Raw genomic sequence first — 24900 nt, 5'->3', positions numbered from 1 at the left:
TTGAAAATTGCAACATGGATTTTCATGTTGATTGGATTTCTAATAGTTTTAATCATTTAAATGTGTGCTTCTCAGTGTGAACTATTATAATTGCAAAACAAGCAATAGTGACAGAGAAGATGATATGTATTTTAAAACAAGATGGTCATTGCACAGAGCACCAACACTTACTTTTCTGCCGTGGGCATGTTGTATCAAACTCTAGTGACATAAAGGGAAAAAAAAGCATCCAAGACCAAGGTTAGTTCCTCCCCTTTGTTCCATGCCTGTCTTTTGTAATACTGACTTGAATCCACTCCTACAATCTTGGAGTTTCTTTTCACTGTAACACAACTGTAGTGAAGTGGGAGGCACAATTAAATTTTGAATAGAACACTTGGATTAGATTTGTTTAAATTCATTACCATCTAACTTCTCTGGATTTACTTGGATAGAACGTCAAAAAAATTGGTACAAACAAAAATTTTAGCATAATGTTTTAATCAGGTAGAAGTGCATATCTTTTAAGGTTCCTCATTAGTCAAGAGACTGGAAATTCATCTTAGGCATCAGTTAGCCTCATTTTAAACACTGACCCCCATAGTTGAAACCAAAATTAAAGTTGAATTCACAATTATTTTTTATGGGTAATTTGCAGAATTATAATCTGTTTTTGTTCACAACAGCCAAAGCCTTTCGAATCATTTCATGTTCCAAGTGTTGAAGAATATCCAGGTTAGTAACTACTTCCTTAGATTGTGTTTTATATAAATAGTTCCCCTGTGATGTGGATTGGAATTCTCATTTATCAATGAGTCATGTGGACAGTTATAATTTAATCTTCTGCACTTTGCTGCAAACTCATGTCACCCCCTCTTTAAATCTAAACATGTGAGTGTGAATTTTTATTTTGCTTTATCTGCAGACTTTTGCACAATACACAAATGCTTGTGGGCAACTGCTGGATGCAGTTGCTCATACTCTTATGTATAGAATAAATTTTTAATTGAAGAGAACAGCAGTTCAGTATTTCACACAAATTGATCCACGTGCAAGTTCTGCATACCAAGGCAGAGCTTATCAGTCAAATGCACAGGAATATCATGTGATTCCAGTATTTTGCCTTCATCCTTTGAAAACTATTATTCATTTCCTGCCTACCCAAGAGAGTATTGCATAACTTTGCACCTCATTCACACCTTCATCAATGCTTACCTAAATCATAAATAGAATGTTTCTGTGCATTATTCGATTATAATTGTTTACTTTAGTACCCTTTTTAGACTTCAGTAATTAAGTTGCTAAAATTCATATAGTTCACAAGTTCTTTTTGTTATTTTGTTTATAAGGATGGCCCTTCTACTTTAAAAAAAAAGTGCTTGTTACATTCTACATTACTTTCCTTTAGTTGATGGAAATCAATTAACAGTAAAAATGCAAACAACAGGAATTCTGTATATTTTTGTATTTATGTAAACTTCAGTGCCAGAATATCTAAAAGTACTATAGGGCACTGTGTCAGTTATGTGGCCAGTATATTTATTAAATTCCAGTAACAATATTAATTAAGAGAGAATCATTAAATACTAGCAGGCATGAAAGGCAATCTTTTTTTACCAGTGAGATTCTATAGCTAATTACAGTCATAGTCATATAGTCATACTTTATTGATCCCGGGGGAAATTGGTTTTCGTTGCAGTTGCACCATAAATAATAAATAGTAATAAAACCATAAATAGTTAAATAGTAATATGTAAATTATGCCAGGAAATAAGTCCAGGACCAGCCTATTGGCTCAGGGTGTCTGACCCTCCAAAGGAGGAGTTGTAAAGTTTGATGGCCACAGGCAGGAATGACTTCCTATGACACTCTGTGCTGCATCTCAGTGGAATGAGTCTCTGGCTGAATGTACTCCTGTGCCCACCCAGTACATTATGTAGTGGATGGGAGACATTGTCCAAGATGGCATGCAACTTGGACAGCATCCTCTTTTCAGATACCACCGTCAGGGAGTCCAGTTCCATCCCCACAACATCACTGGCCTTACGAATCAGTTTGTTGATCCTGTTGGTGTCTGCTACCGTCAGCCTGCTGCCCCAGCGCACAACAACAAACATGATAGCACTGGCCACCACAGACTTGTAGAACATCCTCAGCATCATCGGGCAGATGTTAAAGGACCTCAGTCTCCTCAGGAAATAGAGACGGCTCTGACCCTTCTTGTAGACAGCCCCAGTGTTCTTAGACCAGTCCAGTTTATTGTCAATTCGTATCCCCAGGTAACTGTAATCCTCCACCATGTCCACTCTGACCCTCTGGATGGAAACAGGGGTCACCGGTACCTTAGCTCTCCTCAGGTCTACCACCAGCTCCTTAGTCTTTTTCACATTAAGCTGCAGATAATTCTGCTCACACCATGTGACAAAGTTTCCTACCATAGCCCTGTACTCAGCCTCATCTCCCCTGCTGATGCATCCAACTATGGCAGAGTCATCCGAAAACTTCTAAAGTTGACAAGACTTTGTGCAGTACTTGAAGTCCGAGGTGTAAATGGTAAAGAGAACGGGAGACAAGACAGTCCCCTGTGGAGCCCCAGTGCTGCTGATCACTCTGTCGGACACACAGTGCTGCAAGCACACGTACTGTGGTCCGCCAGTCAAGTAATCAAGAATCCATGACACCAGGGAAGCATCCACCTGCATCGCTGTCAGCTTCTCCCCCAGCAGAGCAGGGCGGATAGTGATGAACACACTGGAGAAGTCAAAAAACATGACCCTCACAGTGCTCGCTGGCTTGTCCAGGTGGGCGTAGACACGGTTCAGCAGGTAGACGATGGTACCCTCAACTCCTAGTTGGGGCTGGTAGGCGAACTGGAGGGGATCTAAGTGTGGCCTGAGCATAGGCCGGAGCAGCTCCAGAACAAGCCTCTTCAGGGTCTTCATGATGTGGGAGGTCAATGCCACCGGTCTGTAGTCATTGAGGCTGCTGGGGTGCGGCGTCTTCGGCACAGGGACGAGGCAGGACATCTTCCACAGTACAGGAACCCTCCGGAGCCTCAGGCTCAGGTTGAATACATGGCGAAATACTCCACATAGCTGAGGGGCACAGGCTTTGAGCATCCTGGTACTGACACCATCCGGTCCTGCAGCCTTGCTTGGGTTGAGATGTTTCATCTGTCTTCTCACCTGTTCAGCTGTGAAGCCCGCCATGGTGGTTTCGTATGGAGAAGGGGTGTAGTCATGAGAGCAGGTTGGGGGACTGTGAGGAGGGGTAGGAAGGGAGAGTGGAATATGTGTTGGTTGGGGGCCGACAACAGATGCTCATGTGGGGGACGGGCAGGGGCCACAATGTCAAATCTGTTAAAGAACAGGTTAAGTTCATTGGTCCTGTCCACACTGTCTTCAGCTCCTCTGTTGCTAGTTTGCCGGAACCCAGTGATGGTCCTCATCCCCCTCCAGACCTCTCTCATGTTGTTCTGCTGGAGTTTCCACTCAAGCTTCCTCCTGTACCTGTCTTTAGCCTCCCTGATCCTGGCTTTCAGGTCCCTCTGTACTAATTGAACTGCTACTAACATATTAACATTCTTCCAAAAAATAGGAGACCAATACTGTTCACAGTTCTCCTGATATCACCAAAACCATATGCAACTGAAGCATAGCCTACTTCTGTGTTCTGTTCTCTTAGCAAAAGCAACAACATTTTGAGGTGAAATAGAACATACTGGAAGTACTCACCAGATCAGGCAGCATCTGTGGAAAAAGAAAGTTCGAAATAAATTTATTATCAAAGTACATATATAGTATGCCACCAGATATAACCCTGAAGTACATTTTCTTGGCATACTCAGTAAATCCAAGAACCGTAATAGAATCAATAAAAAATCACACACAACAGGGCGGACAAACAATACCAATGTACAAAGGAGGGAAAATAGCAAGAAATATTGAGAACATGAGATGAAGAGTTCTTGAAAATGAGTCCATAGGTTGTGGGGACAGTTCAATGATGGGTAGGTGATGTTGAATGAAGTGGTTCAAGAGCCTGATGGTTAAAGAGTAGTAATTGTTCCTAGAAATGGTAGTTGTAAGTCCTGAGGCCCCAGTACTTTCTTCCTGATGGCAGAAGCAAGAAAAGATCATGATCTGGGTGGTGGGGATCCCCGATGATGGATGCTACTTTTCTGAAATAACTCTCCATGCAGATGTGCTCAATAGAGGGGAAGCTTTACCTATAATGGACTGGGCTGTATCCACTACTTTTCGTAGGATTTTCCATTCAAGAGCATTGGTATATCCATACCAGGGTGTGATGCAACCAGCCAATATACTCTCCACCACACTTCTATAGAGGTTGGTCAAACTAGTAGATGACATGCTGAATCTTCACAAGCTCCTAAGTAGAGGTGCTGCCGTGCTTTCTTCGTAATTGCATTTACATGCTGGGCTCAAGACAGGTCTTCTAAAATAATAACACTGAGGAATTTAAAGTTGTTGACCTACTCCACCTTTGATCCCCAATGAGGACTGGCTTATGTACCTCCGGTTTTCTCCTCCTGAAGTCAATATTACTTCCTTGATCTTGCTGACATTGAGTAAGAGGTTGTTGTTTTGATACCATTCATCCAAATATTCAATTTCTGTCCAATATACTGATTCATTACCAGCTTTGATTTCACCAAAGAGTGGTGTAATCAGCAAATTTAAGATGACATTGGAGCTGTGCTTAGCCACACAGTCACAAGTGTAAAGTACGTAGAGCAGGGGGGCTAGTCACACAACCTTGTGATACACCTTGCTGATGGAAATTGTGGATGATACTTTATTGACACTCTGAACTGACTGGGGTCACAAGGCCATACTAACCCCCAGGACTTGGAGTTTATTGATTAATTTTGAGGGGATGCTAGTACTGAATGCCAAGCTATAGTTGATGAAGAGCAACCTGATATACAGTATGCATCTTTGCTGTCCACTTGTTGCAGGGTTGTGTGAAGAGCCAATGATATGGCACCGGTTGTGGGCCTGTTGTGCCGGTATGCCATCAATAGTCAGATTTTCAAACAGTCAGAGTTGAGCCAATTTGTCACGTTTTCAACTGTAAAATTCTGTTTCTATTAGAAATTACTTGCTATATCTCCATAGCATTTTTGTGTATTTTCTGTTAGGTCACCCAGATCCCTCAGCAATCTTCCACAAGTTAGATAGTATATTTGCCTAAATGTTATGTACCGTATATTCCGGAGTATAAGCCGACCCCCACCCCCCATTTCAAGGTTAAAAAAGTGCCTTTTTCATGTTACCTTTGTATAAGCTGACCCCTTTTGTAGAGGTTTTTGATTTAAACAGAAAAGATCACAAGATCTCACGTGCCGGTACTCAGCTTTGCCTGATCCGGAACCTGGAAATTTTGTGAACCAGTACCTGCTAAGAAAATAGGCCTACACGTTGTAGAGCGTTATAAGCGAAATCTTAATAAATAAATCAGGGAGGAAAATTTTGGATTCGGTCTCCAATGGTAAAGAATCTTCTGGAATGTAACCCCCGTGAAACCATTTAGCGCCCATTGTAATCTCCTTAAAAGATAACACAGGGTGGCGGGATCAGTACGTATACTCAGTATTGAATGTGCGACCACCATGTACAAAAGATTAAAACAAATGCGATATGATGCTGGCTTCAAGCTGAAGGTTGTTGATTTTGCTAAAGGAACGAATAATTCTGCAGCTGCTAAGAAGCTTAGTGTAAACGAGAAACAAGTGAGAAGTGGAGAGAGTCAGAGGACACGCTGAGGGAAATGCCAAAGACAAAATGCAAACCACAGGAAAACATGCTTGTGGCCAGAATTGGAAGAAAAAGTTTTAGAGCGGGCGAATTACCAGCGATCATCTGGATACATTGTTACCAGAGAAATGATTCGAGTTCAAGCGTTGAAATGGGACGAAAAACACCGTGAGGTCAGCGAAAATTTCAAAGCTACGCGAAGTTGGTGCACCCGGTTTATGAATAGACGTGATCTTGTGTTGAGACAAAAAACAAAGATTGTTCTGAAAATTCCAGCGGGGTGTTGTTTACGTCCAAAAACGCTGCTGGATGGACGAAGCGGGTTGCTTGAAGTGGGTTAAAGAGGTGTGGCGTCGACGTCCCGAAGGTTTCGGGAAGGAAAAGCCGCTACTTGTCTGGGACATGTTCAAAGTGCACTTGTCAGGTGAGACAAAAGCAGCACTGAAAGCTGAAAATACAGACATTGCAGTCATCCCCAGTGGTTTGATGTTCGTGCTCCAGCCACTAGATGTGAGTTTAAACAAACCATACAAAGAATTCATGAATCGACAGTGGAACAAATTTGACTCAAAAACAGCCAACAAATACGACCTGTGTTCCGTGTATTCGTTTTTCCAAAGTTGGCACCCTCTGTGTAAGCTGACCCCCTAATTTTAGGACCAAAATTTAGGGCCAAATTCTCGGCTTATACACAGGAATTTACAGTGATTGTTGCTGCATCCTCCTTTTGCTGAGGAATTTGAATAGAAATAAACATAGTATGACCATCAGCAAGCAACCTTCACTTATGACCTTGTGATGGAAAGAACCTTATTGATGAGGTAACTAAAGATGGGCTGGTACTGGAGAGCTAGTCTTTAGTAGTAGGTCAGGAGGTTGTCTGATTCATATCATATAAGTACAAAATAAATTGAAAAAAGATCTTGTGCTTTCCCATCATGGCCTGTGACTAGTTATGTGCCTCAGGGATCTGTGCTGAGACCATTGTTGTTTGTTGTGTATATCAATGATCTAGATGATAATGTGGTAATGATGACACTAAGATTGGAGGCGTGGTGAATGGCGAGGAAGGCTTTCAAAACTTGCAAAGGTTCTGGACCAAATGGAAAAATGGGCCAGAAAATGGCAGATAGAATTTAATGCAGACAAGTGTGAGGTGTTGCATTTTGGAAGGACAAATCAAGGTAGGACATACACAGTAAATGGTAGGACACTGAGGAGTGTGGAGGAACAAAGGGATCTGAGAGTTCAGATACGTAATTCCCTGAAAGTGGCATCACAGGTAGACAGGGTTGTAAAGAAGGCTTTTGGCATCCTGGCATTCATAAATCAAAGTATTGAATATAGGGGTTGGGATGTTATGGTGAGGTTGTGTAAGACATTGGTGAGGCCAAATTCGGAGTATTGTGTGCAGTTCTGGTCACCTAACTATAGGAAGGATATCAGTAAGATTGAAAGAGTGCAGAGAAGATTTACTAGGATGTTGCCAGGTCTTCAGGGGTTGAGTTACAGAGAAAGATTGAATAGGTTAGGACTTTATTCCTTGGAGTGTAGAAGAATGAGGGGAGATTCGATAGAGGTTTACAAAATTATGAGGGGTATAGACAGAGTAAATGCAAGTAGGCTCTTTCCACTTAGATTAGGAGAGAGATATACAAGAGGGCATGGCTTTAGGATTAAAGGGAAAAGGTTTAGCTGGAACTTCTTCACTCAGGGAGTGGTAGGAGCATGGAACGAGCTGCCATCTGACGTGGTAAATGTGGGCTCACTCTTAAGTTTTAAGAATAAATTGGATAGATACCTGGATGGGAGAGGTCTGGAGAGTTATGGACTGGGTGCAGATCAATGAGACTAGCGGAATAAAGTTTCGGCACAGACTAGAAGAGCCAAATGGCCTGTTTTCTGTGCTGCAGTGTTCTATGGTTCTATAGTTCTAAACTCTTCTCGGGCTTCCAGCCGGGTACAAGCATCAATTTTAACCAACGTTTTAATGACAAACTCTGCCATCTTCATCAATGACGATGGTGGTTGTATGTACCCCCATTGTCCATCCCTCCTGATTGGTTAGTCCTCATCCAATCAGGTTTCAGCTGTCCCACAGTGTTTTGCTCTAAGTAATAACTGGAATACAATTGTAAACAAGGTGGCATCATCCCTAATGAAGATGGCAGAGTTTGTCTTCAAAATGCCAGTTAAGATTGATGCCTGTCTCCGGCCGGGAGCCGGAGAAGAGTTAATTCTTTCTAAGTAACTTTATTATCAAGTTAAATATATGTCACCGTATACAACTCTGAGATTCATTTTCTTGCAGGTATTCACAGTAAATACAAGAAATACAATAGAATCAGTGAAAGACTGCCCTCAACAGGGCGGACAACAAAAATGGGAAATACAAAAAGAAAAAGAAAACAGATAATATTAGTAATGAATGAATAAGCAATAAATACTGAGAACATGACATGAAGTGTTCTTAAAAGTGAGTCCATAGATTATGGGAACATTTCCCTGATGGGATGAGCAACGTTATTCCCTCTGGTTCAAGAACGCTGATGATTGAGGAATAATAGCTGTTCTTGAACCTGGTAGTGGGGTTCTTGAGACTCATGTACCACTTTCCTGATGGCATGGTAGTCATTGAAACAGGTTACCATGTTCTTCTCGGGCACCAGTATAAATGAAGCCTGCTTGAAGCAGGTAGGTACCTCAGACTGCCAAATGGAGAGGTTAAAGATATCGGTGAACACCCCAGCTGGTTGATCAGCACAGGTCTATGTTACTCGGCCAGATACCCAGTCTGTGCTAGGTGCTTTCCATGTGTTCGCCCTCATGATCATAACAAGTGCTTTCAACCATTTTTTTTGATATATAGTGGAGTAAATCAATGTGGCTGAATTCTGGTTTCTGTGATTAAAGGAATCGCAGGAGGAAGCCAGACCTACAGTGGTGCTAGCAAGTTTGTGAACCCTGTAGAATTTTGTCTATTTCTGCATAAATATGACCCAAAATGTGATCAAATTTTCACACAAATCCTAAAACTAGATAAAGAGAACCCAATTAAATAAATCAAAAACATTTTACATGTTCATTTATTTATTGAGAAAAATTATCCAATATTACATGTATTTGTTTGGAAAAAAATATATGAACCTTTGCTTTCAGTAACTGGTGTCACCCCCTTGTACAGCAATAACCTCAACCAAACATTTCCAGTAACTGTTGATCAGTCCTACACATTGGCATGGAGGAACTTTAGGTCATTGCTCCTTACAAAACTGCTTCAATTCTGGGAAGTTGGTGGGCTTCCTTGCATGAACTGCTAGCTTCAAGTTCTTCCACAATTTCAGTAGGATTAAGGACATGACTTTGACTCAGCATTCCAAAACATGAAATTTCTTCTTTTTAAACCATTCTGTTGTTGATTTACTCTTGTCTTTCACATCATTGTCTTGTAGAATCCAACTTCTGTTAAGCTTCAGGTGACAGACTGCTACCCTGACATTCTCCTGTAAAATGTCTTGATACAATTTTGAGTTCACTGTTCCCTATGATTGCAAGCTGTCCAGACCCTAAGGCATTGCACGTTGCCTCTTGGTGTGACCTTTGCAGGATGCCCACTCCTAGGAAGAGATGCGACAGTACTGAGTTTCCTCCATTTGTAGACAATTTCTGTTATTCTGGACTGATGAACACTCAGGTGTTCAGAAATTCTTTTGTAGCCTTTTCTAGCTTGATGCATCTCTACAATTCTTTTTCTCAGGTCCTCTGAAAGTTGTTTTGATCGAGGCATGGTGCACATAGAGAGATCTTTCTTGAGAAGAGCAGGCTCATCAATAATCTGACTTTGAGTGTCTTTTTTATAAGGCAGGGCACCCCTACAACACACATCTCCAATTTCATCTCTTTGATTGGACACCTAACTCCAAATAACTTTTGTAGAAGGCATTATCCCAGAGTTTCATGTACTTTTTCCAACAAGTACATGTAATATTGGATCATTTTTCTCAATAAATAAATGAACAAGAATAATGTTTTTGTGTTATTTATTTAATTGGGCTCTCTTTATTTAGTTTTAGGACTTGCATGACAATCTGATCACATTTTAGGTCATATTTATGCAGAAATAGAGGAAATTCTGCAGGTTCACAAACTTTCTAGCACCACTGTAGATGACCATGGTTGCATGTGTGCCTGATTGTTGCTATATACATGCCAGATTCCATCATTAGCTTTAGTCAGTCTTTTAATGAAGTCGTGTGCACCTTACAAAAGAATAGAAGAGTGTTTCACATGCTGAGATTTGTTAATTGATCATAATCTGGGGCTAATTTGAGCCATAATTTCATCTCAATTCTACATAAATTGATGGAATAATTTAAACAGAGGAGACTTCTGTGTCAGTTGCATTAATTATTTTGCTGAAAACAGAAAAATGGAACTGTGTGTAGATGTTTCTTGCAGTAAGCACTGTATATAGTATTAACACTACTATATAGTGTATGTAGCACCAATGAATAGGGTGACGTTGTTTCATATTCAAGTTCGGTAAAAATTTGTGGACTCATTTTTTACATGAGGCAGTTTGATTAAACCAAGGATTGCCAGCCATTTTATTTATGCCATGGAGCCCTACCACTGATTAAGGGGTCCAGGGACCCCAGGTTGGGAACCCCTGGATTAAACTGTTCTAGCTAAGTATGGGAGAAAAAGGAAACTTACTGCAGTTCTTGCTCCTTTTCATCTTTTAGTACATTATGCAAAAATAATCATGAGGATTTTCTGAAATCCCCTTTTTTTGCAGATATAAGTGAAATAGACAAAACGGACATGGATGGGAATCTTCTGAATCCATCTCTTTCTGTGCTGATACAAATAAAAGAGATATGACTGAGATAGTTAAATCATCTGTTTTAAATTGTGCCAGTTTTAGGTTACTCATGACTCCACAATATGCTTGAAAAGGGCAAAGCATTTCCGGAACAACTGAGGTATATCAATGATGTTTTTGGCAAAAATGAATAATGACTTTCCCTATAATAGAAAAAATTGAAAATGTAATTTTATGTGGTCAGTCTTGATGTACTGTGATGGTAAAACTCAAGAAAATATGTTCCCGATTCCTACTTCTGTGGTAACTGTTGAAAAGCATGGCAGAATAGATGAAAGTTATCTAACGATAGGATTTAGAAGAAAGTTAGAAAACATTTATACAGAAAGAAGTAGGTCTGAAGAGTTTTAACAGAAATTTGAAAAAGTTTATTAACAGAAGAAAGTAAATAACTCATAATCTCAAATTAAGAGTGCTTTGTAAATGTAGTTATTCATTTCTCAAGAGTCTTGTTTATGAACTGATTTTACTTTCTTTCCTACAGTGGAAGTAGTAGTGAAGACGAGCCCACCTGAACTTGTACAAGTTGTTCTGGAACCTACGGTTGGGCAGGTGGCTTCAGTATTTGCAACAGAAACTTCTGGTAATTCTAATTGCTTAATTTACATTTTGGATAACTTTATTAGAAGCAATTTTGTGGTTGTTATAAAGGTTATGTACATACAGTGCTAGCAATATTTAATACAGAGTAACCATAACAGAATAAACACTGAGCATTTATTCAATCAAATAAATTACAGATGCTGAAAATCTGAAATAAAAACAGATAATACTGGGAAATCTCAGAAGGTCAGATAATATCCATGGAAAGCTGGATCAATGTTTTTGGTCTGAAATCCTCCTTTTCTGACAAAGGGCTTCGGTTTCAAACCATAAACTGCTTCTCTTTTTAAAGATGCTGTCACACTGCTGATTATAACACTGTGGTTTTCTTCAAAACATCTTGAGTAGTTATTCTGCTCTTTTCACTTAAAAGTGTTAGATGGGGAAGTTCCAGGAGCACCATAATGCAAACATACTCTTCCTACTCTACTGGGAAACCAAAAGTAATAAATCAACTCCTCTTTCTTTTCTCTGCTAAGCTTCTGTATGCTCAAAAATTAAAACACTATTTGGGTTCCAGTGACCTAGCTGAGAAGTAACCTCCAGTAAGAAGCAAAACAGATCTAATACAAAGGTATATCAAATATTTTGTGAAGTAGTCAGGTGCTGTGCAGATTTTGAATATCACATCAGCATTAATGAAGTAAAACTAATAGTGAACCCCTGACACGAAATACCAACTGAGCTGAAAAGGAAGATAGAGTTTTCTGAAGAGGTAACCAAGAAGTTTAATAAGGACAGGCAGTGGACATTGTTTACATACAGCAACACACAAAATGGTGTAGAAGCTTAGTGGTTCAGGGAACATCTATAGAGGGTAGTGGACTGTCAACATTTGAGTCACGAGCCTTCACTGAGACTGAAAAATAAAAGCTGGGGTGCCTAAGACTTTTGCATAATACTATAGTAATTTTATGTATTGCACTATACTGCTGCCACAAAAAATAAACACATTTCCTTACATAAGTGAATGATGCTGAGCTTGATTCTGATACGGGTCTCTATTGTGGACTGAGAGTGGGAAGGGGGCAGAGAGAGAGGTAACATGGTTGGGCAAAGAGGAGGAGAGAGGGAAGGGAGCAGGAAGCACCACAGAGAGACATTCTGTAATGATCAATAAAACAATTTTTTGGGATCAAATGACCTTGTCTGGTGTCTCAGGGCCGGATGTATCTGCAGCTGTGCCATCCCCCACCCCAGGCACTCTTTCTCTGACACCTGACACACACCCCTCCTGTGGCACTCCACCCTTGCCATTAGCAATGTTCTTTGCTTCCATGAGATTTACAAACTGTTCCACATTGACAAATATAAACTTTTTACTGTGAAAATGTTTTAGGCACTCTAGCTATATACATGTGCCTGAAACTTTTGTACAGTACTGGAGCTAGAACAAAACGGTGAAGGAAAGGCTGAAACAAGAACTAGCAAGCTCCAGATTTCAGCATCTGCAGTCTCTTGTGTCTGCATTGTCTATATGGACTTTAGCCAAACTTGTGCCAAGATCCCACACAGAAAGCTAGTCTGGAAGTTTGGGATAAAGGAAGAGCTAGCCAAGTGGACATAACTGGCTTAATCACAAACACGAGAAAATCTGCAGATGCTGGAGATCCAAAGCAATACACACAAAATGTTGGCAGCACTTAGCATTTATGGAAAAAAGTAAACAATCAAAGTTTTGGGCTGACATCCTTCATTACACTGGAAAGGAAGGGGGAAGAAGTCAGACTGGCTTAATGTTGGGAAACAGAGGGTGATGGTGGAAAGTTGTTTATCCAGTAAAGCCCTGTGACTAATGATGTGTCACAGGAATCAGTACTAGGCCCATTGTTTGCCATTAATATAAACAATTTGGAAATGAATACACAAGGCCTGCTTAGAAATTTTGCAGAGGGCACTGAAGTGGGTCGTATCACTAGACAGTGAAGAGGTTATCAAAAATTACAGGGGGTCTTGATCAGCTAGGTAAGTGGGTCAACAAATTGCAAATGTCAATTCAGACAAGTGAAAGTATTGTATTTTGGAAAGTCAAATTAAGGTAAGACTTGCACAGTGAATACTAAGGGTTTGAGTAGTGTTTAAAACAGGGACTTAGCAATGCAAGTATATAGCTCTCTAAAAGTGGCATGCTAGCTTTCATAATTCAGAATACTGAGTATAGGAGTGGAGATGTTATGTTGTAGTTGCACAAAATGTTGGAAGTCTACATTTAGAGTATTGTTTTCAATTCGAGTTAACTTGATAACAAGATTTCCCTCAATGTCAGCAAAACAAAAGATTTAAAAATTAACTTTAGGAAGAGGGAGGGGGTTGTGGACAGTGCAAAATGCTCCTGTCTATATCAATGGTGTTGAAGTTGAGAGGGTTGAGAGTTGCAAGTTCCTAGCAGTGAATGTCAACAATAACCTATACAACCACATATAAGCCATGGCTAAGAATGCTCACTCATGCCTTTACTTCCTCAGGAGACAAAAGAAATTTGGCATATCCCTATCACACTTACCAACTTTTATTGATGCATCACAGATACCATTCTGTCTGTTTGCATCACACTTCAATATGGCAATTTCTCGCCATATGAACACAAAAAAATGCAGAGTTGTGGACACAGTTCATCATGGAAACTAGACCCCCCCCCCCATCTGCTAATTCTGTCTATACTTCTTGTGGCCTCAGTAAAACAGCAGCATAATCAAAGACCCTGTCCATTCCAGACATTCTCTCTTCTCTCTTCCATTGTGCAGAAGATACAAAAACCTGAATGCGCATACTGCTAGCTCAAGGATACCTTCTACCTGGCTTTTGTAAAAGACTACTAAATGGTTCCCTAATACAGTAAAATGGACTCTTGATCTCACAGTTTACCTTATTATGATCTTGTAGCTTATGTTTATCTGCACTATTCCTTCTTCATAGCTGTACCCTTTATTCTGCATTCTGTTTCTGTTTAACCCTGTACTATCTCAATGCACTGTGTAATAAATAGATTTTTATGAGCAGTATTCAAGACAAACTTTTCACTGTACATTATCAGTATGTGCAACAATAATAATTACAATTCCAAATCCAAAAATACATCCTCCCAAGTTACTAGTATATCAATAACAGGTTGATGCTCACGTAATATAATTCAAACATTAATACAATAATGCTAACTTGTTAGGTGAGTTGTGAGGACAACATGTAATGCACGCACAAAGTCTAATCATGAAAGCAGAGAACTAAACTAATGTCATTGATAAAGCCAATACCCCACTATAATTTGTCCTTGAAATTGAAACAGCACAGTAGATGAGACAGAATCAAATCCAGAAATTTACATTATAGCCTACCTAATAGCTACCAGCAAACATGAAAGGAGACAGTAAACCCGGCAGATAGGTATGTAACTTCAATAACACCAGGAATAATTAATATTACATTTCCAATAAAAAAGTTCACTAACTCATAGCAGAGAGCATTGACTTTGGTCAAATCTGCAACATAGAAACATAATATGGTGCTTAAGTAAAATACTAAGTTTTTTTTAAAAAACTTAAAGAAAACTGGAAGTACCAAGAGTTGTTACATTATTGTAAGACCATTTAAGGAATTAGACAAAGTATTTAGAATTTGTACCAGTGTCTACTTGCACTGCAGCAGACACTGGTACATTATATTATTTGTACTGAGTGCATATTGTTTCATTCAGTAAGCATATGGGTTGGACAATGGAAGAATAAACAAAATGTTGAGTCCTGATCGGACTTAGGAAACCTAATTAATGAACAGAGTTCTGAAAAATAAGATGCATCAGATCTCTGTTAAAGCTGCTGAAGGAAACTAATCCCGCCACTATTGAATTCCATATTATGCCCAGCACAGATACAGTGAAACAACATGCTGGTAATCATAAATCGTCTTTTAAAAAAAGATGGTTATCTGGACAATATTAAAAAGAAACATGAAAACCATCAGAAGAATGAAGTGATCCATTAAGGAGAAGGATAAAGAAAACACGTTGTGATGCAGTGTATAACTAGTTCAGTAGAAAACTTCATATTCCAGAAAGAAAGCTATTGTAGTTATATATTAAGAAGGGATCAACTGCTGCATCTGATGCAGATCAGTTATGATTTCTAAATAGTCATAGTCATACTTTATTGATCCCGGGGGAAATTGGTTTTCATTACAGTTGCACCATAATTAATAAATGGTAATAGAAATAGTAACAGTAATACTACTATTAGTAAATAGTAATAGTCATAGAAATAATAAATAGTAATAGAAAATAGTAATAAATAGTTAAATAATAATATGTAAATTATGCCAGTAAATTATGAAATAAGTCCAGGACCAGCCTATCAGCTCAGGGTGTCTGACCCTCCAAGGCAGGAGTTGTAAAGTTTGATGGCCACAGGCAGGAATGACTTCCTATGACGCTCTGTGCTGCATCTCAGAGGAATGAGTCTCTGGCTGAATGTACTCCTGTGCCCACCCATTACATTCTGTAGTGGATGGGAGATATTGACCAAGATGGCATGCAACTTAGACAACATCCTCTTTTCAGACACCACCGTCAGAGAGTCCAGTTCCATCCCCACAACATCACTCTCCTTACGAATCAGTTTGTTGATTCTGGTGGTGTCTGCTACCCTCAGCCTGCTGCCCCAACACACAACAGCAAACATGATAGCTCTGGCCACCACAGACTCGTAGAACATCCTCAGCATCGTCCGGCAGATGTTAAAGGACCTCAGTCTCCTCAGGAAATAGAGACGGCTCTGACCCTTCTTGTAGACAGCCTCAGTGTTCTTAGACCAGTCCAGTTTATTGTCAATTCGTATCCCCAGGTATTTGTAATCCTCCACCATGTCCACCCTGATTCCCTGGATGGGAACAGGGGTCACCAGTACCTTAGCTCTCCTCAGGTCTACCACCAGCTCCTTAGTCTTTTTCACATTAAGCTGCAGATAATTCTGCTCACACCATGTGACAAAATTTCCTACCGTAGCCCTGTACTCAACCTCATCTCCCTTGCTGATGCATCCAACTATGGCAGAGTCATCCAAAAACTTCTGAAGATGACAAGACTCAGTGCAGTAGTTGAAGTTCGAGGTGTAAATGGTGAAGAGAAAGGGAGACAAGACAGTCCCCTGTGGAGCCCCAGTGCTGCTGATCACTCTGTCGGACACACAGTGTTGCAAGCACACGTACTGTGGTCTGCCAGTCAGGTAATCAATAATCCATGATACCAGGGAAGCATCCAACTACATCACTGTCAGCTTCTCCCCCAGCAGAGCAGGGTGGATAGTGATAAACACACTGGAGAAGTCAAAAAACATGACCCTCACAGTGCTCGCTGGCTTGTCCAGGTGGGCGTAGACACAGTTCAGCAGGTAGACGATGGCACCCTCAACTCCTAGTCGGGGCTGGTAGGTGAACTGGAGGGGAACTAAGTGTGGCCTGACCATAGGCCAGAGCAGCTCCAGAACTTCAGAGCAGTCTTCATGATGTGGGAGGTCAATGCCACCGGTCTGTAGTCATTGAGGCCGCTGGGGCACGGCGTCTTCGGCACAGGGACGAGGCAGGACGTCTTCCACTGTACCGGAACCTTCCGGAGCCTCAGGCTCATGTTGAATACATGGCGAGGTACTCCACATAGCTGAGGGGCACAGGCTTTGAGCACCCTGGACCATCCGGTCCTGCAGCCTTGCTTGGGTTGAGAGGTTTCATCTGTCTTCTCACCTGTTCAGCCGTGAAGCCCACCGTGGTGGTTTTGTGTGGGGGAGGGGTATAGTCATGAGAGCAGGGTGGGGCACTGTGAGGAGGGGTAGGAAGGGAGAGTGGAATATGTGTTGGTTGGGGGCCGACAACAAATGGCTCTTGTGGGGGATGGGCAGGGGTCATAATATCAAATCTGTTAAAAAACAGGTTAAGTTCATTGGCCCTGTCCACACTGCCTTCAGCTCCTCTGTTGCTAGTTTGCCGAAACCCAGTGATGGTCCTCATCCCCCTCCAGACCTCCCTCATGTTGTTCTGCTGGAGTTTCCACTCAAGCTTCCTCCTGTACCTGTCTTTAGCCTCCCTGATCCTGGCTTTCAGGTCCCTCTGTATTGCCCTCAGCTCCTCCCTATTTCCATCTCTAAACGCCCTCTTTTTAGCATTCAGGATGTCCTTAATGTCCTTTGTCACCCATGGCTTGTTATTTGAATAACAAAGGACAGTTCTTGTCGGAACATTGCAGTCCACACAGAAGTTAATGTAACCAGTGATGCACTCTGTGAGTCCATCAATATCCTCTCCATGTGGCTCACAGAGTGCCTGCCAGTCTGTCAACTCAAAACAACTCTGGAGCGCCTCATAAGCCTCCTCCGACCATTTCCTCACTGTCCTCCAGGTTGCAGGTTTACTCTTCACCAGAGGCACGTAGCAGAGTTTTAGATGCACCAGGTTGTGATCTGACCTTCCCAGTGGGGGGAGGGGAGAGGAGCTGTATGCATCCTTAACGTTAGCGTACATCAAATCCAGAGTCCTCTCCCCTCTGGTTGTACAGTTCACATACTGCGTGAAGTTGGGCAGTGTTCTAGCCATGGTAACCTGGTTGAAGTCACCCGAGATGGTAATGAGGGCACTCGAGTGCTGGGTTTGTAATCTGGCTATGATGGTGTAAATGATGTTACACGCCGACGTCGGGTTGGCAGAGGGAGGGATGTACACAACAACCACAATTGCATGCGAGATTTCCCTTGGCAAATAATATGGCCAGAGTCCAACAGCAAAAAGTTCAATATCCGGGCTACAGACACGTTCCTTGATCGTAATATGACCAGGATTGCACCATCTGTTATTTACCAGAACCGCCAGCCCCCCTCCTTTGCGCTTACCGGTCTCAGTGCAATTCCGGTCAGCTCGAATGGTCTGGAAGCCCTCTATGGAAATGCTTTGATCGGGTATGTCCTCGTGCAGCCATGTCTCAGTAAAGCACATGACACTGCTCTCCCGAAATGTTCTCTGACTCCTGACAAGCACAGTCAGTTCGTCGATTTTATTCCCCAGCGATCTCACATTTCCCATGATGAGAGAGGGGAGACACGGCTTATAACTTCTCTTCTCCATAAGCTTCTGTTGTCTCGACCCGGTCCTCTTCCCTCGCCTTTTTCATCCCCCCCTGCATCCTCTGTGTGTTTTCCTCCAGATTTCAGCCAGGATGTCTGCTGCTCTGTTTGCTAAACCGGCGGGCATGAGCGCAATCAATTGGTCCCTTGATTACACAATGCGGCCATCCTGCTGCCATGCTAACGAGACGTGTCCGAAAGTAACTAATTCCAGCGCTAGAAAAACAAATAAAACTCTTTCCACCAGCATGTTAGAGAGGGTGCAGCTTCAACGTGTTACCGTGAGAAAAAAAATACAACAAATAACTAAGTTTACAAGTAAGAAATTACGGAGCAACTGTAACCGGCTGCATGCACGACCGACGCAAGTCCTATTTTACAATACATTACACTGTACTTTTTTTAAGCTTTTTGTTATCAGCCCATAATTATTCTTTAAAATAAAACTTACTAACTAGCAGCAGAATAACCAGTAAAATGATATGGATTAAAGTATGGCATTGTTGTCAAAATAGCTTAATGCTGAGACTAATTTGGAATGTACTTGTTCTTTGTGAGGCTTGTTTTCTGTAGTTTGGCTGTTCTATTTGCTAACACAATAAGCATCACTGTTTAAAAAACTTGTCTTCAAAGCATGCCTATATGGTGTCAAATTGTAGGCTGAATTGTGCATTTACTTAAAGGAGGCAAAAAATTGTATGAAGTTGTCCTAAAGCTTTTACATAAACCTATTGTAATCATTGTGATTTTAGCTGTTTTAACAAATAAGTAATTTGTTGGGTTTGCCAAGTAAATCAAAATTCAAATTAGCTGTCCTGTGGAATTTGGAATTCCCAGTGCCTAATTTTTATCTGGCAGATATAATATTAATAAAAGTTTCAAGATTATACTCTAAGTAACAAGCTTTGATTTAAAGTCTGGACAGTAGGGGATTCAATGAAGTAATGCAGAATATGTCTGAGTAATTCATCTGTGGTGTTTTAACTGCTCACTGAAGATTTAATGTTTTAGTACGAGGGATGATTGATAAGTTTGTGGCCTAAGGTAAAAGGAGGCAATTTTAGAAAACCTAGCACATTTATTTTTCAACATAGTCCCCTCGTACATTTGCACACTTAGTCCAGCGGTCGTGGAGCATACGGATCTTGGACCTCAAGAAAGTGTCCACAGCAGGGGCGATTGATAAGTTTGTGGCCTAAGGTAGAGGGAGATGAGTTATTACGTTCAAACTTTCTGCATAATTGACTCCTTCTACCTTAGGCTACGAACTTATCAATCACCCCTCGTACTTTCTATTTGCAATATCTTAAAGAGGTTTATAACTGCAGCTGAAGTTGAACTTTGTGCATTTAAATCAGATATTGAAGATTACAGTGAGCACTTGGAAGCCCAAAAGTAAGATGATGCAAAAAAAAAGCAGCTTGATATCTTAAAGAGATAATCTTAAACCAAAACAAAAATCTTGAAGCAACATTTTAAAGAATAAGAATTATATATGTGTGTGTGTGTGTGTGTGTGTGTGTGTGTGTGTATATGTGTATATATATATATATATGTGTGTGTGTGTGTGTGTGTGTGTGTGTGTATATGTGTGTGTGTGTGTGTGTGTGTATATGTGTGTGTGTGTGTGTATATATGTGTGTGTGTGTGTGTGTGTGTGTGTGTATATGTGTGTGTGTGTATATATGTGTGTGTGTGTGTGTGTGTGTGTATATATATATATATATATATGTATGTATATATGCACACACACATAGACACACACATGAACAAAATTTCAACCAATTGCTTGGATTTCCAGAATCTATGTGGGTTTTAATTATCACTGTTTCTGTTCAGAATCAAAATCAGGTTTAATATCACTGACATATGTCATGAGATATTTTCTTTTGCTGCACAGTACATTGCAATACTGTACATAATTTTTTTAAACTATATATTTCTGTGCAAAAGTTATTTTATTGTGCTTAGTCCTAAGGTAGTTTTTCCTTGCCTCCTAATTAGATTTTTCAAATTGTCTCTGGGCTGGAAGGGCCTGTTACTGTGCTGTCCTTCTAAATAAAATAAAATCTCTCTTGTAACTGCAATAGTATGTTACTGCTGTCACTAACTCCTGCCTTCCTGTCCTGCACTCTTGCACCACTTTCTCCTTGCTTACCACCATTTATACAGAATTTTTTTTTTTGGATTGAAAATCTCTTAAATTGAAGAAACAGCTGTCAACTTTATGTTCATTCTTCGAAAATTGATTACTGTCATGGTTATCACAATGGCTGGTAATCTTGTTGGCTGCTAATGCATTGTTTAAGCAAATCTTCGAACTTATGTTGGACTATTTCAAAGCATCCAACAACATTTGTAAACATGTTGTTTATGACTTTTTACTAGAGCTGCATTTCTGGATGTTTATTATCCTAATGGGCAGCAATTCGGATTGGTCATCGTCTGACTTTTCATTCCTACCTTGAGAATTTCCTAAAGCCCTATGTTCACTTTTGCTTATCTACCTTTTTCTTGTCCTGCTCCAACTGATAATTTTACTATGGGGGGAGGGGAGCTCGTGGCACAGTAGTGTAGCAGTTAAGGCTGATTTATACTTCTGCGTCAAATCAACGCCGTAGGTACGGCGTAGCTGCGAATCCTATGCAGAGCCTACGCGGATCCCTATGCTGTAGCCTGACGCGCACCTCTCTCACAATGTAACTACGCGTTGCGGCAACACAGACCGCAACAACTGTGATTGGTCCGCTTGGTAGCATCGCATTTCCTCCTACACTGCAATAGCTTCCCATTGGGTAACTGAAGGGCAGGGAAGGAACTCTGGCTGCAATGCTTTCCATAAAGCTTTACAGACCTCTGGAATTATGGAGAACACATTTTGCTTTTACGATAAAAGACGTTTGCTTTAAACTTGTTTACCCCGAGAAAGACTACCATGACCATGAAGCCTTGCACTGGCAGGTGTGTGCGCATGCGCGACGTGCCGGAATTGCTGAGCGATGCAGACACACCAATGCACAAGTATAAATGCTCACAACACGCGTAGGCCACTTGTGTAGGTTACAGCGTCCATTTGGTGCAGAAGTATAAATCAGCCTTTAGTGCAATACTATTACAGCAACAGTAACCCAGGTTCAATCCATCTGCTCTGTAAGGAGTTTGTTCATTCTTCCTGTGATCATGTAGGTTTTTCCTGGGTGTCCTGCTTTCCTCCTACATCCCAAAGACATATGGTTTAGTAGATTAATTGGTCACGTGTGTAATTGGGTGATGCAGTCTCTTGGGCAGCAAGTGCTGTTACTTTGTTGTATCTCTAAATAATTAAAATAAAACAATGAATTGTACTCACTACTGACATGGGCCAATTAGTCAGTTAATAAATCAATCAGTCTTGGACTAATGCTAAAAAATTGATTTGGGTGATAATTGAACCTTAAGACACAATCAAGAATTTAGTATACAAGTAACTGCAAAATGAAAGTTAGGGTAGAAAAGTGCCAGTTTCTATACATTGGATCACGTTAATTTTCATAAATATGCTTTGAATTTTATAAAGTGAAAGGAAAAGCACATGGGCTAACATGAGGAATAGGAGATCAATATTAAGTAGATGTTGCTCAATTGAAGAATAAAATTGTTACAGGTATTTGAAAATAGATTTTTTTGTTATTTTAGTTAACTATTCCAATTGAAAAAAAAACTTCTTTCACTGACTTTTTCTAAATTTTGCAAAATATTTCTATATAGTATGATATTTATTATTAAGTATTTGAAATAATTCAGTCATATTGAAATGGCATCTTCTTTTTGCTTTTCCATTTTAGTCCAAGATGAGTCATAGAGAAACAGGCCTTTGGGTCAACTGGTCCATGCTAACCAAATAGCCTATCTAAGTTTGTCCCATTTGCCAGTATTTTGCCCATATTTCTCTAAAACTTTTAAAAATATTTATCTCAGCAGAAGGACAGACTTCCCTTCCAGTCCCAGTAACATTCTTGTGAATCTTTTCACATGTATTTCAGTTGATGTCACAGCTCTTGTACTTAGTGTCCTAACAAATGAACTCAGTGCCATGCCAAATACCCCCTTCAGTACCCTGTGTACCTGTGTTGTCACTTTAAGGGAACAATAAACTTTTACCCTAAGTCTCTCTATCTTACCAATTAACTAATTAGTTCTGACTTGGTTTAGCTTACCAAAATGCAACACCTTGCATTTGTCCAAGTTAAATTCCTTCTGCCATTCTTTGGCCCACTTTCCCAGTTTACCTATATCCTGCTGTAATCTTAAATAATCTTCTTGACTGTCCACTATGCTACCAATTTTGGTGTCATCCATAACCTTGCTAATCATGTCAACTGTATTGTCAACTAGATGATGAACAACTGTGGACATTAGATTATGAGAACACTCAGTCCTCTTTTTTGTCATTTAGAAATGCATACATGCATTAAGAAATGATACGATGTTTCTCTGGAGTGATATCACAGAAAACAGGACAAACCAAAGACTAACACTGACAGAACCACATAACTATAACATATAGTTACAGCAGTGCAAAGCAATACCATAATTTGATGAAGAACAAACCATGGGCATGGTAAAAAAAAGTCTCAAAGTCCCCGAATCGACGGACTCCCGAGTCCCCAATAGCAGGCAGCAAAAGGGAGAAACTCCCTGCGATAAACCTCCAGGCACCGTCAACTTGCCGATGCCTTGGAAGCAGCCGACACTGAGTCCATCTGTCCAAAAACTTCGAGCCTCCGACCAGCCTCCCAAGCGCCATCCTCTGCCAAGCGCCTTCGACCTAGCCCCGCCGCTGAAACAAGCAAAGCCAAGGAATCGGGGCCTTCTGCTCCGGAAATTCCGGTTACCACCCAGTAGCAGCGGCAGCGAAGCGGGCATTTCAGAAGTTTTCCAGATGTTCCTCCGTACTCTCACATCCGTCTCCATCAAATCAGAATTCTGCACGGTCCCCTACTTGACAGATTACAGATATCATTCACCGGAGAGGCCGCGTGCACTGCCATTGCACCGCCATCTTCTCCTCCTTTTATCATATTGCTTCCAGGGTAAGCAGGTAGCTGAATCTCCTGTATTCTAAAGCTTTTAACTTGAGTTTTTTTCCTATATAGGCTTTTGCAAAAATTGTTCAACCTACTGAGTTTTGTCGAGCTTGAGGATTCAGTACGACCTTGTATTTCTTCCTCCCCTCCCCTACCTTCTTACTCTGACTTCTCATCTTTTTTCTCCAGTCTTGATGAAGGGATTCGGCCTGAAACGTTGACTTTGCTCTTTTCCACGGATGGTGCCTAACCTGCTGAATTTCTCCAGCATTTTGTGTGTGTGTTTCTTGGATATCTAGCATCTGCAGATTTTCTCTCACACTATTGCTTATTCCAGATAAGGAAAAATCTGATACCTATGCTGGATGTCAAAAGTGTAAACAGATAATGTTTAGTTATCAAAATAATTATAGTTATCAACTTGAAGCATTAATACTGCCCCCCCACCCCCAAAGTGGTGCTGTCCAATGTCCTGACAATTACCCCTGCATTTTTATTTCTATTTCTACTGCCAACAATTCTCTTAAATGTTTAAAGTATTTCTCTCCTCAAAATTCATCACATATGTCAACTACAATATTCTTTGTAATGCTCAGTATTAAAATCTGTTTTGTACATTAAATACTGTTAGTATGTTTTACAATGTGTTGTGAGAAAAACGGATACAAAAACAATAGTTTAAAATATTATTTAGTACTCCAGTCAACACAGAAAAATTGGTGACATTCACTGTTGATTAGAAGACTTAATAATCTTCTAGTTAAAAACACTTAGTCAGATGATGTCTGGTTGATTCTGATGCCAAACCACGATCCAAGTTGGGCTCAAATATTGGAAATAGTCATAATATATTTATGATAGGCTATTTGTGTACGTCCAGTTTAAACCAGTGAAAGTATTTCATCAGAGATTCTACCATCATCTCCATTAACAGTCTAAACAAAGTAATAATTGATTTAAAATAGATGTTCACTCTATTATATTTTAATACTTACAGTTATAAACGTATGTGAAGTTACACCAAGCATTTGTGGTCCAGGTCTTTGCATCAGTCAACAAGGTGGATACACATGTAACTGCAACAAAGGTTATCAACTGGATGATCAGCAAAAGAAGTGTGTAGGTAAGAAATATGCTAATGTTGTCCTTTTATGAACTGCTGGGTGAATAGAATATTAACTATATCAGCAAGTTTCTTATTTAGGATATTTGGCATTGATCAGATTATGTGAATAGTAACTTAAGTTTATAATTTATTTGCAAAATTCCAGCTGATGTTATCCAAAATATTCCTTATTTTTACTAGCACATCTCATATCTAGAAGGATTATTGAGACATTATTGTCCAATATAATTATTTTTCCCCTCTTGCATAATGGCTGCTTGCTGAGCAATTGGTCAGTGACCCAATTAATTAGCTATCATTGGAATGCTGTTTGTACCAAAGCTCCCACAAGCATTTTATTTGTGGGTCACCGGTAAATCAGGAA

General features: G+C 40.3%; 1 protein-coding gene across 4 annotated transcripts in view; it reads left to right on the top strand.

Moving 5' to 3' along the window:
- Positions 1–24900, top strand: part of LOC140205944 (latent-transforming growth factor beta-binding protein 2-like) — a 496450-nt gene that overhangs the window by 283011 nt on the left and 188539 nt on the right. For all 4 annotated transcript variants that reach the window (XM_072273854.1, XM_072273862.1, XM_072273844.1 and 1 more), the window contains 3 exons: positions 666–714; positions 11129–11227; positions 24408–24533. In XM_072273854.1, coding sequence (XP_072129955.1) covers positions 666–714; positions 11129–11227; positions 24408–24533 — 274 coding nt within the window. The remainder of the gene's footprint in view (positions 1–665; positions 715–11128; positions 11228–24407; positions 24534–24900) is intronic.

Source organism: Mobula birostris, chromosome 1 (assembly GCF_030028105.1).
Source record: "Mobula birostris isolate sMobBir1 chromosome 1, sMobBir1.hap1, whole genome shotgun sequence".
Taxonomy (NCBI): domain Eukaryota; kingdom Metazoa; phylum Chordata; class Chondrichthyes; order Myliobatiformes; family Myliobatidae; genus Mobula; species Mobula birostris.
Note: the sequence above shows the minus strand (reverse complement) of the source record. Positions and strands in the feature narration are given on the sequence as shown.